This window comes from Pan paniscus, chromosome 1, assembly GCF_029289425.2.
Source record: "Pan paniscus chromosome 1, NHGRI_mPanPan1-v2.0_pri, whole genome shotgun sequence".
NCBI classification, from domain to species: Eukaryota; Metazoa; Chordata; class Mammalia; order Primates; family Hominidae; genus Pan; species Pan paniscus.
This window is the reverse complement of record NC_073249.2, coordinates 47,142,323-47,155,709: the sequence shown is the minus strand read 5'-3', so window position 1 is coordinate 47,155,709 and position 13,387 is coordinate 47,142,323. Positions and strand designations below refer to the sequence as shown.

The window sequence follows — 13,387 nt, the reverse complement described above, 5'->3', positions numbered from 1 at the left end:
TCCTTGCGGCTCTAGAAATTTTGCTTAAACTTCTCAAACTGAGTGTTACAGCTCTTTTAGAATTTGTCTAGCTCTTTTAGAATTTAAATAAAAAATAATAAACAAAGAAACTTCGCAAACTGTGAGTTCCTGGCCCCGAAAGCATTCACAATTTCACCTCTACCCTGGCCCCACTACTCCCCTAACAGACCTTGCCACCGCGACCCTAGACAGTGCTCCCCAAGGATGTGGTCAACCTGCCCCTGTTGGAGTTCTGACCCCCAGGGCCATGGCTTGGTATCCAGACCAAGTACTTGTTGAACCCCCTCTGGTAGACAGGCAAGCTCAAGGTGCTCTGGGAGAAAACAAGATAAAAGCCTTCCTGCCACCCCCAGGGAATGTCCAGGTGAGGCTGAAGAGTAGTGTGGCCAGCAAGTCAGCAGGGGAGTGTGGCAGCTGTTGGCTCAGGCACCCAGGGCATTCTGTGTAAGGGAGTGGTCAGGGTTGGCCTGGCCAGTAGGCAGGAAAGCCTTCCTGGAGGAAGAAGATTAAACCAGTTTTCAAAGGAGACGGACAGGGTAAGAGGCAGTGGAGGGGCCTTTTGAAGGGGAGATGACCCAGCTTAGATGGGAATGCAAAGCAAGAGCAAAGGCCAAGGAGCTCAGGCAGGTGACATTGGACACGACCTGAGAACTTCAGGCTGACTTTCCGTCTCCCACGACCTGAGAGGTCTGGACCCATTTTAGAGGCTCCACCTAAAGGACCTTTCCACGGCAAATACCCACCTACAGAACCCAAGCTAGGAGACCTCAGATGTCACGATGCCTTTCCACATAGTTTTTTTTTAAACAATAAATGTCAAATAAAGGGACTTTTATTAGAGATATATGTTTTAAAAATAGTGTCTGAGGTATGCCAGCACAATCTCCACATCTACAAGCCTCTTGGTAGGAACTGATGCACAAAATAATGTCCCTGGGGACTTTGGAGATCAGGCAGTGCCTTCTGAATCATCCACCATTAAATTCTGCTCAGTCAGGTTTCAGCATTGAGTGTATTTCGTTGCATTTGCTCCTTTTAGAATTGGTGATTGCCCCGATAAACATGGAAACGCTTAATTAGACCAGAATGTTAGACGAATTACACCACCCCATTTCCTTAACCCTCTTGGATTAGTGAGGGTTAGCTGTGTAGTTTAGGGCCTGGAGAGACACAGACACACCCCCTGGTACTCCTCCCTCTACTGATGACACCATATGACGCAGTCCAGCAGTTGAGAGCAGGCGGTGGGTAATCCAGGTTAGCACAGGAGAGGATGTGGGGAAACTGTGGCCGTGAGCCTTGAAATTAGTCAGGTCTGGGTGAGAACACCAGGCTCTGCCATGGACTGGTTCTGTGACCCCTAGGGGACGTGGTTGACTTCTCCTAGCCTCAGTTTCCTCATCTGAAATTTGGGGAAAATAATAGGCACTTTACAGGATTATTGTGAGAACTGAGGCAATGCATGTGAAGTATTAAACACATCGTAGATTTCAATAAATAGTAGTTTTTACCACCGCCCTCCCTTCCCGTATCTCTAGACACTTTCTTATGGAGGTCACCACCTCCTTGGGTTACCTGCCAACATCGCTGACCCTTGTCTCTGATTTCCAGGCGTCTCTCTGGGAACCATCTCTCACACATCCCAGGACAAGCATTCTCTGGTCTCTACAGCCTGAAAATCCTGTAAGTATAGGTACACCTCATTTTACATAGAGCTGCAGCACTGAGAATGGTGAGCAAATCAAAGTTTTAGAACCCAAGTCTTGGTTTACCACTGACTTGCTTATTATTTCCTTATCTTCACTTTCAGTTTCAATTGTTATTTCCATTTCTTTGCTTCACCTTGTCTGTAACAAACTTTATGATTTGTAAATAAACATTTAATTGTACCTGCTACATTCAGCCACACTAAAAGGAAGTGAAACATTTTAAAAAATTAAAGTGTATAATGACCATCAACATAGGTCTTTGTGGGACTGAGTTCAGTTACAGACCCACAGGTCTCTCCCCATGACCTCTAGCCCAAGAGACAGATAAGACTGTTTCTGGAGAGGGGAAATCCAGGTGGCTTTTCTTTGGCTTTTCTTCCCCTTGCAACCCAACCTTAGTCTCTGTGGCTGCAGTACTGAGTTTCCATTCTGGCTATAAACATATTCCCTCCTTCAGTCTTCATGTTGCTTCCTCCCTGCTCCTCCTTTACCTATTCCCTTTGAAGCAAAAGGAAAGTGAGAGTTGGAGAGGACCTTTTGTTATTCCACCTAGCTTCCACTTACCATCAAACTGATGGCCCATTTCAGAGAAAGGAAGGCTGAGACACAATCTCCTCAACTCATGACTCACCTTGTTCCAACTAAGACTGTCCTCCCAAAGCCTCCTCATATGCTTATGATGAGTGAGGGCAAGAGGAATTGGGAGGAAGCGGATGCATAGGGACTGAAGGTAGATAGGAGAGGTTTCCAGGGAGGGCGCGTTGCCACAGGGTCTGGTTTGGGAAGAAAAGGAGGATATTAGGGACTGATGCTGGAGCAACAGAATGAGCATTTGGGGCTTCCCTAAAGTGGTGAGTCATTCCCAACTCTGCTACTTCCTTACCCCTGACTTGACTTGCAGGTCTCCTTTGTACAGTTGAGCAGGTTGTTCATTGCACCAGAGCATCTGGTTAAGGAAGTGAGAAGGGGCTGAATCCCAGTCCTGTGCCCTGGCTTGGGGCAGCATTCACCCAGAAAGCAATATCTTTTAAAAATGTACTCAGAGTTGCTGATGGGCTAGTGGTGGTCCTGCCCGCCTTGGCCCATGAGTTCCAGGCTTCCAGCTGGTCAAGTTCAACACTCCACATCTAAGCACTTTCTCCTTTCCCTGTGTTGTTCGTCTCTGGCCCCTCTGCCTGTGAATCTCTGACTCCAAGGGCTCTCTGGTCTCTATCTTTCCCTTAGTCTCTGCTCTGTCCTTGGGTCTCTCCTGTTGTCACCTTGTCTCCCCCTTCTCCTTCTCCCTGCCCCACTATTCCCTGCCTCTCAGTTCTGCTTCTTCCTGTCTCCTCTCTGTGTCTTTCTCCCCATAAACATCTCTGCCCTGGGGAGCAGGGGAGGCATTCTGAAACAGACACACAGTGCCGGCGGCCTACTTGGTGGTATGTCTGTGCCCAGTGGCAGGCTCAGACCTGCAGCCCGGATTAGAGAGCAGGGCTCTGTTTACTGGGCCTTCAGAAGATGTAAGACTCACGTCCCATTCCTAAGACTCCGGCTTAGAGATGAGCCTCCTCTTTCTTCTTTGCCTGCATTAGGCAATAAATCAAAGCTTCAGAGAAACCACAGGCCTCCTGCCCCCCTTTCTGCAAATGGCACCCTTGGCTCAGTGAGTAGGGCAGCAGGGGGAGGTTGTGGGCAGAAGTTGAGTGGGAGCTGAGGACAGCCAGGCTGTCTGCTCCCCACTTTGCCATTGAGCCTCATTTTGCCCCATCCTCAAAGATCACCTGGTCCCCCAAAGCCTTTGTGTCAGTCCTTGGCCTACAGAACTTCTCTACCTTAGGGATGGGTTGGGTGGTCTTGGGGAATTATCCTCTTACATGCTTCAAAGCAGAAGATTCCACCTGCATCCTAGGCATGAATTACTTTCTGATGTCTGATGTCAATTTCCCTTGTATTTTCTTCCATTGCTTGCTTTTCAGAGCTGCAAGAAAAATAGAGCAGTAGCACCATGATAATGACAACCGATTTTTGTACCAAGAGACAGTCACCTTAGCTACTCCCCAGTCTTCTCTGGGCCTGGGACCCTTATCTGAGTGGCCTCTTCTTATTTCAGAGGCTGGGCTCTCCCTGTGGGACACTCTGCCTTGGTCCTTCTCTCCCGAGGCAAAGGATTAAATAAAGAGGATTCCCTCTCTAATCCTTTCTTAAATGACTATGGCAGAAGCCCTCTCTCATGTCTTTCCCACACCCCCCCCCCCACACCCCCACCCATCCCTGCCCGATCTGGAGATATTACTCTTAAGATCTTCTTCTTCTGAGAGTTCTCTAAGTCTTCAACCCACAGGCTCTGGCCAGGCTCAGATCAAGAGAGTCAGCTACTGCAGGGAACTTTCAGTCTCACATCGCTATCTCTGTCCTGTAGAGCTGGCAAGGCCCAGACGCTAGTCTTAACCATCACTAGTCTCACCATCCCGGCTCAGCACTGGAGCTGTGCTAAGGGAAGCCACGGCTCCCTCTGCCCTAGGCATATGGGAAAATGCCTGAGCCTCTGAGGGCTCCTGTCCTGCCTGTTTTTACACAGGGGCAGCTTTGGCCAGAGCTCTTGCATCTTGACCCGTGGACTAAGGGTGTGGGGATGCGTGTGTGCGTGTGTGTGTCAGGCTTCTCCGGTCTTTATCTCAAAAGTTTCCTGTCTTGTCTCCATCACAGGTTTCTTTCCCCAGAGCTGGCCTCCCAGAGAGCTGGGTGAGGCCTGAGGCTTGGTCATCTTCCCACATCTGCAGACCATCTCCTCCCTCCCTATGCCAGATTGGCCTGACATAAGATGGCCTGGCATCTAGAAAGACTCCTGCTGGGCTTCAGTTGCTTCTTACCAGGCCCAGATCTGGGAAACTGGGGTAACAGTCTGAGGACCTGCCTCCCGTCCTGCCCTCAAGAGACTGGGCAGGAGATTTTCCCAGGTGCCTTGCTCCTGGATTGAGTCCCAAATCTCTGTAAGTCTGTGACTGTGGATTCTTAGCCCATGCCATCTTGATAAAGACTAAGGCTCTTAGAAGGCAGCTCCTGCTTCCTGAGCTGCGGCCCATCCCATATGAAACCCTGGCTCCAGGCCATAGAGGAGTGGCTGGGAGTTAGCATCTCCAGGAGGAAATCTCCCTGAGCCAACCTCTAGTGTAGCCCTTTTCACCCTGTATGGAGCCATCTTCAGTTGACATTAGCTGTGTTTACTCTGTGCCTGGCTAGGCGGTGACCATGCCTGGCTGAGCCTGGGCTCCATTAGTGTCGATGAACTGAATTGAACTGACCCACGAAGGGACATGCTGGTCATTTGGGAGTGCTGGGCTCTGTCCGAGCCTCACCAACCTGGCTCGGGGGAGAAGGCTGCCCTCTCTGAGTCACCCCTGTACATGAGGCAAGGCCTGCTGCCCTCATCCTTTCAAGTGATGGGATGACAGGAAGTGGATCTAGCTCTGTGGATCTCATGTGCAGTCAGAAGCCTTGAGGTCAGACTCAGAGCCTCACCAGACCCCAGAACAGATGTTGAGGAGGATCTCAGATTTCCTCTCTCTGAGCCTCCGTTTTCTCACCTTTTAAAGTGGAGGAGTCAGAATACAATTTCCAACATTTTTAGCTATGGAAACTTAAAACAGATTCTTTGTAGTTCATACACGTGATGATCGGTGTTCACACTCATACGTGTGATGTGCCACCCTTGGACCTTGTTACGACATCAGCACATTACCCCTCTACATGAAATTTTTTTTTTAAAGGAAACTTAAAATCAAAAGCATTTTGTGGGCTGGGTGTGGTGGCTCATGCCTGTAATCCCAGCACTCTGGGAGGCCAAGGCAGGTGGATAACCTGAGGTCAGAAGTTCGAGACCAGTCTGACCAACTTGGTGAAACCCCATCTCCACTAAAAATACAAAATTAGCAGGGCGTGGTGGCGCACACCTGTAATCCCAGCTACTTAGGAGGCTGAGGCAGGAGAATCACTTGAGCCCGGGAGGTGGAGGTTGCAGCGAGCAACCTCCTTGAGAGTTGCGCCATTGCACTCCAGCCTGGACAACAAGAGCAAAATGCCATCTCAAAAAAAAAAAAAGCATTTTGTGCAGACCTCCCAATACATAAAACAGATGAATGAGGTCTCTGGTTAAAGTGAGTGAAGAGGGTGGTACACTCCAGGCTGCATCTTACCTACCCACCCCATAACCCCCAAGCACTTCTACAGAACTAAAGGAGCCTTTGGAAACCACAGGTGGATCACCTCTTTTATACTTTTTGGATGTGACACTCATGGTTCCTGCCCCCAAATGCCTCTCTGGCCAGAGAGATGCTTCACATGTGTGAGGGGAGGAGTGTTGAGGACTAGACTTCTACTGGACCAACGGCTGCATGTTAGAGTCAGCTGGGAGCTTGCAAAACTACTGATGCCTCATATTCCTCCCTCAGAGACTTTGCCCCAGAGATTTAACTGGGCTTCAGTGTGACCTGGGCATTGGGATTTTAAAAATCATCCCAGAGGTCAGGTGCAGTGGCTCATGCCTCTAATCCCAGGGCTGTGGTGGGCTGAGGCAGGAGGATTGCTTGAACCCAGGAGTTTGAGACCAGCTTGGGCAACAAATCAAGACCCCATCTCTACAAAAAAATGTTAAAACCTTGTCTGTTGATTCTGATGTATAACCAGGGCTAAGAACCGCTGGATTAGATAGACTGCCTCTCCATATAGAACCAGGGCTAGAAAAAGAAGTAGGAAAATATCGTCACAAAAGCATTGGCCTGAGAGACAGGACTTGAGTCCTAGTCCTGATTCTGCCATTAATTTGCTTTGTAACTTAGGGCAAGTTACCTTCCCTCTCTGAGCCTTCACCTCCTCATCTTGGAAAACAAAGGGCTGTTTCCTTCCAACCTTTATAACCCAGTTGTAGTTCAATAAAAGAATGATGGCTGGGAAATGAGAACAGGAACATCAAGGGAAATGGGTCAGGGCCAAAGCCGACTGCCATGCTGACCTCCAGCTTGATGGGTGTTGATTCCATGAATAAAAGGACTTTCTGATAATCAGGCTGTCTGGCATAGGATGAGTTGTCTCAGGGAGACAATGAGTTCCCTGACACTAGAAGGAAAGTTAAGTGCTGTGAGAAGATGTTACAGTGTCTGTATTGGGAGGAGGTACAATTCAGAAACCTTAAAGATCTTTCTAGTTATCTCTCTGGGATTTGACAAAGGAAAGGATGGAGGAATCTTAGGAGGTGATGTAGGTAAAGATGCATTGAGGGGCCCCTTGGAGCTCAGGACTCACTTGTGCAGTGACCAGATGTAGCCTCCTGGGCCTCTGGAGGGGTGGGGCCTGTGAAGAGGCATGAGCAGCCTGCGACCCCGTTTTCTCAGCCATCGTTTCTCTTGTATCCTTGCTCCAAGCACCCTCAGGCTTCTGCATGAGAATCAAGGCAGGCCTCTGAGATGGGAAGCGAAGGCCCACCCTTTAGATGAAAGAAGTCAGGATGGCTGGGAGGGTAGAAACACTAAGCAGGGCAGAGGGCAGGAAATGTCCTGGATGGAATGTTACCACTGAGTGAGGCTTTATGCACCTTCTGGCAGCCTCTTCCTTTGAAAGATGAAGGAATCAAGGTCCAGAGAGGGGAGAGGAAGTGACTTACTCAAGTCATCCAGTAAGTGGTAATACTGAAACGAGATACTAATAATGATAATTGATAGTATCAGTGAATGTGCTATTGAACTTGTCCTCTGTGTGAGACACTGCCATTGAGGGCTTTACAGGGGTGATTTTATTTGATCCACACAATCAGTGCATGAGGTCAGTATCATCCCCAACTTATAGATAAGAAAAGAGAAAACTAAGGCCCGCGGTGCTTAAGTAGCTTGCACACTACCCCACAGCTGGAAAGCAACAGAGCTAGGATGTGGATCAGGGCTGTCTGACTTCAGAGTCTGCATCTGTGACAACTATACTGTAAGGAAGCCCAAGAGACACAGGTTTAAATTCCAACCCTGAAGCAAAACTCTGTAACTGGAAAGGCCCCTCTGGCATTGGGTGGAGCCTGGATTGAAGGGGACACTGGAGGCCAACAGACCTTCAGGAACACGGAGTTTGCATGGAAAGGGGCTGAGCCCTCCAGCTGCTCACAGCCCTGGGCTCTGCCCCTTCCTGCAGCCGGGCCCTTCCCCTGTATGGCCCTTGTCCCTTCCCCACCCCTTGGGGTGGCAAAGAGGAACCCAATCCCAGGGGTCCCCAAAGTCTGTCTTTGTTCTTTGTTCTCCCTTCTGTAGCCTTGCCTCTGTGAAGGGCTCCTCCTATCCCCACCCATTCCCACAGTGAGATCAGCATTCTTTTGTTCTTGTGATGCTGAGGTTGGGTTCATATTTGAGATTTTCACATACCCGTAAGAGGAGTTTAAGAGAGATGACATGTGACTCTGACCAGGACGTCACATAGGAGGCATGGAAAACGACTCAGGCTCATCATCTTACTGCTCAGCATTTTCTGGCCACTGCTGTATCCCACCACTATGATAGATGCTGTGGTGTAATGGTTAAGTGTCTAGACTCTGGACCCAAACTCTCTAGGTTCAAAGCCTACCTCTGTCAATTAGCAGTTGTGTGCACCCTCAGCATGAGGATGATAATAATCCCTATCTGTTGGAGTTGTAACAAGGGTGAGTTTGAATTAATACAAGTTCTAAGACCAGGACCTGGCACATTAGCCATTCCTATTATTAAACTAAAGGACCAGAAATTGGGCTACTCTTCCTGAAGCGTGGAATTACCTGAATGATTGTGCACCAAGGCTTCCCCCTCTGAAAGATGGATGGATACACCATAAAGGGGTAATTGAGTCTCCTAGGGTAGGGCTCACTCACTGTGCCCAGGGCAGTCAGCAACTTCCTCCCTTTTTGCTTCCCCAGCTCTTCCATGAACTCCCTGTGTGCTCTCCTTCTCATTTCTGGATCTAAAGGCCTGGAGGGTTTTCCTCCCATGTCTTTACCCAGTTCCTTCTCTTGCTCAGGGCTCTGTGCCTCAGGGGACTCCCTGCGCTTTCGAGTGCTATCCTCAAAACTTTCTAAGTCCCCTCTGATGCCTGGGGTTGGCTAGAGTCAGCAGTGCCACCTGGAGTGGCACCCCAGGCCGTTTCTCCCCTTGTACATGCTCTCTGACCCTCTACCCTACACATGGAGTTCCCAGGTGCCCTGAGGAGCTCCAGGACTCCTGCCTATGGAGTCATCGTGGGGTTTTGGGACTTGGGTCCTGGTCCCCAGAGGACAGCTAGTGAGCAGATCATTTTCATTGGCTGGCACAGCACTTCTTTGAGGGATTAGGTGAGATTGGGCCATGAGAATAGTGCAGATACACTCCTCTGGAGTACTTCGAATTGTTCCTACAGACAAAGGCTGAAAAAAATGTATTTGCCTGGGGCACTGACACCCTAAGGGCAGCCTTATCCTCATCCACATCCTCCCCTTCCATAAAGAAACCTTTAGCCTTTCAGATGAATAGACACGGAAACTGACAACCTACATTTTCCCACATCCTTCCTGACCAAACTTTAACAAAATCCCAAGTACTCTGACTTCAGAATGTCTTCTCTCCTTCCTCTCCATGGTCTTCTTCACCCCTGCCTCCTCCTAGGGTCCCTTCTGAGATGCTCTCCCTGAACACTGGGCCTCCCTGCCCCATGTACAACCCCCCAGGGACCTCAGCAGCCTCTGAATCTGCACTAACAAGGCAGGGGAGCTGGACCAGACTCTCTCTGGGGCTCTGAGGCTGGGGTGAGAAGGAGGGGTCTGGCTTGGGACTGGGGGTTCAAGGGAGGAGTCAGCACCCTCCAGCCAGCTCTGCATGCCATGTGGGTCCTTAAAGCCCTTTCTCTTCTCCCGTAGGATGCTGCAGAACAATCAGCTGGGAGGAATCCCCGCAGAGGCGCTGTGGGAGCTGCCGAGCCTGCAGTCGCTGTGAGTCATTAGAGGGCTGGTCTGGGAGTCACCAGCTTCCTGGGGCCTGAGTCACAGCCCAGGGCCCCCTGCCTCAGCTTTCCCTTCCCTCTGCAGGCGCCCGCTCTCCCAGTCCACGTTCCAGACAGCATGCCGCTCCTGGCTTTGGTTTCTCCGGGGTTTTCTGTTGTCATCAGTGTGTGGCTGTGTACACTCCTATGCGTATTTCAGGAAAAGAGTGCTCCCACACCCCACTGGGGGACTGTGGGAATGGGACCTCCCTAGGTGAGGCCACCAGGCCAGCGGTCCTGGGGCGACTGGTGTTCTGCCATTGGAGCCTGGGTTTAGGGGTGGAGACTGCCGCCCAAAAGAAGCATCAGGAAGGGGTTGTCTCCTCTACCTAGCCTGCTCTTGCCCCTGGGCTCTGTTGTGGGTGGGAAGGAGGCTAGGCTCAGATACTCATTTTCTCTACTTGGGGGTGGGACTGTCCACAGGGACTCACAGGCCACCCATAACAGATCCCTCCCTCCAAGGAGCCCTGTAGTTCCCTTCTTGTCCAGCAGGGGCATCGTGGAAGCCAGACCCAGCCTGAGGGTGGAAGCGGGAGCAGGTGCTCCAGGGTGATGTAACCCAGCCCAGTGGGAGCCGCTGGGCTTCATCCACATAATGCACAGCCCAAGGCCTGGAACACAGTAGGTGCCTCATACATGCTTGATGAACCTAACTTAATTATCAGGTACAACTTCATCCGATGGGAGAGTGAACAGATATTTTGGGAGAAGTCAAAGTTGGGGGGCAAGATTGGGGCACAGCAGTTAGCTAGTGGGGGAAACTGAGTCATAGTGGGCATGCAGTGTGTCCGGACAAAGGCCTCTCATATTCTCAGACTTTGGCGCTGTTCAGTCTGTGGATGTGGAAGTCAGACAACTTCTGACTTCTCCTTGGGTGGAAGGAGAAATGAGGTGGGAAAAGGTGACTTTCCTTCTCATGACTGATATTTAGGCCCCATTCCACCTTACACAGAGGGCCAGCTGTGGGGGTCCTGGCTAGCAGCTGTGCCACACCCCCCGTGGTGAGGGCTTTCCTCTCCTACTCCTTCCCTGGGTGCCCTCTACCCTCCTGCCTCTGTGTCTGGTCCCTGGCACCCCTCAGCTGCTCGATCGATCGGCCCCAGTGGCAGAACCTGCCTCCCTGCACTCTCTCAGCTTCTGCCCCCCATTCCCAATGAGTGCTGGGCGTCTGGCCCCAGCCCTCTCCTCTCCCTCCATCCAGGCTCACCCCTGGACAGGGCCAGGCAACCCAGTGTGCCCCTAGAGGCCAACGTCGGAAGACCAGAGGCCAGGCAAGCCTGTGCTTGCTCCCCACCCGCAGGGGCAGACTAAACATTTGCCTAGGGCACCAGCGCAGCAGGGACAGCCAAAAATAAGGGAGGAGGAGTGAGGAGAATTTGACATTTCATCCACAGCCTCAAAGAGGACTTCATAGGGGAAAAAAATTAGACTTTCACTGGACTTCTTCACACTTTTAAGGTTGTTAATTAAGTTTACTTTTTTTAAAAAAATCGTGAATCACATATTCTGAGTTCTTGGGGCTTCTAAAGGTCTTGCTTTCGGACTAGGCATGGAGCTTTTGGGCAATGCAGACAATTTTCCCTACACTTTCTGGGAAGTGGGCAGCCCTTGTGGCTGGGAGAACCAGACCATTAGCTTCCACTTTCAGCCCCATTATTCTCCTTTGCCTGGGTATAACAGGGCAGGGGACAGAGGTCAAGTCCCCCACTCCCCCAGTTATAAGGCAGATGAGAAGATTTTGCTTTTTGCAATCCTGCAAGAAGAGCACTGGCCTGTGTGACAGAAAATGTGGCTTCAAGTCCTGGCTCTGATCGTGACTACTGTGTCATTTGCCCTCTCTGCACCTCAGTTTCTCTATCTTCAAGGTGGGGATAATTATCTTCCCTGCCTCACAGGGTGTTGGGAAGATCAAATATATAGTCAATGTGAGGGGGATTTGCAAAAAAAAAAAAAAAAAAGACTTCACACAGCTATAATGTATGATGATGTTATTGTGAGATCGTTCATCTAACCAGTCATTGATCCTCCGCCGTTTTTTTGTTTTGTTTTGTTTTGTTTTTGAGAAAGGGTCTGGCTCTGTCACCCGGGCTGGAGTGCAGTGACCTGATCTCAACTCACCGCAAGCTCCACCTCCTAGGCTCAAGCCACCCCTCACCTTAGCCTCCTGAGTAGCTGGGACTATAGGCGTGCACTACCACGCCCAACTAATTTTTGTATTTTTTTGTAGAGATGGGGTTTTGGTTTTGCCATGTTGTCCAGGCTGGTCTCGAACTCCTGAGCCAAAGCAATCCACCTACCTCGGTCTCCCCTCCCACAGTTCTGGGATTACAGGAGTAAGCCACTGTGCCCAGCCTGATCCTTTTTTTTTTTTTTTTTTTTTTTAAGACAGAGTTTCGCTCTGTCGCCTAGGCTGGAGTGCAGTGGTGCGATCTCAGCTCACTGCAACCTCTGCCTCCTGGGTTCAAGAGATTCTCCTGCCTCAGCCTCCCAAGTAGCTGGGACTACAGGTGTGGGCTACCACGCCCGGCTAATTTTTATATTTTTAGTAGAGACGGGGTTTCACCATATTGGCCAGGCTGGTCTCGAACTCCTGACCTCGTGATTCACCTGCGTCGGCCTCCCAAAGTGCTGGGATTACAGGCGTGAGCCATGGGGCCCAGTTCTATTTTTTTTTTTTTTAAACAAAATTTTTTGAGGTGGCAGAACCAGAGTTGAGCCTTGAAAGACTAGTATGAATCAGGTGAAGAGGCAGGGAATAACGTTTCAGACAGAGGGAACAGCACACGCTGCAAAGGCACAAAGTTAAGAAGGAACCTGAAAGGTTCTTGTATCGATTGGAATCCCGAGAGCTCCCCAACAGCTAACACGAAGCGGTGTGTTTTAACAAGAGCCTGGGTGCCGGCGGGCTGAGGCGTAAAATGGCGTCAGCCCCCAAAATGGCGTCAGCCCCAAGTGAGGACGGGGCAGGGGTTTTATTGTCTCCTGTGAACAGGGGGCGTCTCAGTCTGACGTAACTGCTACGCGGTACCCGGATGGCCTTTCTCCATCTTCAGGGGTAGGTGTCTTCCAACCAGGGTAGGTGTCTTGTGGCCGGCTCTTTTCCTGCTTCTGCTGTCTTGCTGGCGTAGGCTGCTGGTGCAAGTAGCCCTGCGCCTGGCGACTGGGCCTGAGAAGGGAGGGGTTACTCATCCCTTCAAGCTTTCAGGCCCCGGGGAGAATCTTTCAGAACCAAGTAAATTCTGAAGAATTTGGAAGGAAGTAAGTTTGGCTGGCTGAACTTGTGTGTGTGTGTGTGTGTGTGTGTGTGTGTGTGTTGGGGGACTGTGTGTGTGTGTGTGTGTGTGTGTGTGTTGGGGGACTGGTGGGAAGGGCAGTAGTGGGGAAAGATCTGGAGTTAGACGTGGTCATACCTGGAAAGTAGGGAGGACCTTGCTAAGGATTTGGACTTTATTCTTAAGACAGCGGGGAGCCACGGGAGGGATTTTAGCAGGAAAGCAAGGTGATAGGGTTTGTGTCTTTGAAAATTTACTTTGGCAGCAGTTATAGGGGGCAGTCTGAAGGTGGGGAAGTCAGTGAAGAGGCTCCTAAACCAAGGCAGCATGTTAGTGGCCAAAGGAAAGACAGACAGGGGCATTGGTGAAAGGAGAAGCAGACAAACT

General features: G+C 50.4%; 1 protein-coding gene, 1 non-coding gene and 1 pseudogene across 11 annotated transcripts in view; all 3 read left to right on the top strand.

The window, feature by feature from the left end:
- The window catches only part of LGR6 (leucine rich repeat containing G protein-coupled receptor 6), a 127,932-nt gene that overhangs the window by 34,998 nt on the left and 79,547 nt on the right, over positions 1 to 13,387 (top strand). For 7 of the 10 annotated variants that reach the window (XM_055109656.2, XM_055109655.2, XM_055109672.2 and 4 more), the window contains exons 3-4: positions 1,633 to 1,704; positions 9,607 to 9,678. In XM_055109656.2, the coding sequence (XP_054965631.1) occupies positions 1,633 to 1,704; positions 9,607 to 9,678 (144 nt within the window). Of the gene's footprint in view, positions 1 to 1,632; positions 1,705 to 9,606; positions 9,679 to 11,327; positions 12,987 to 13,387 lie in introns of those variants that run through there. The other 3 variants (XM_055109682.2, XM_055109674.2, XM_055109690.2) reach the window with 3 other exon arrangements.
- LOC112438407 (U7 small nuclear RNA) lies at positions 41 to 95 on the top strand (annotated as a pseudogene).
- Positions 5,360 to 5,460, top strand: LOC112438714 (small nucleolar RNA U13). The gene has a single exon (XR_003027092.1). It is a non-coding gene; the product is annotated as a small nucleolar RNA U13 (small nucleolar RNA).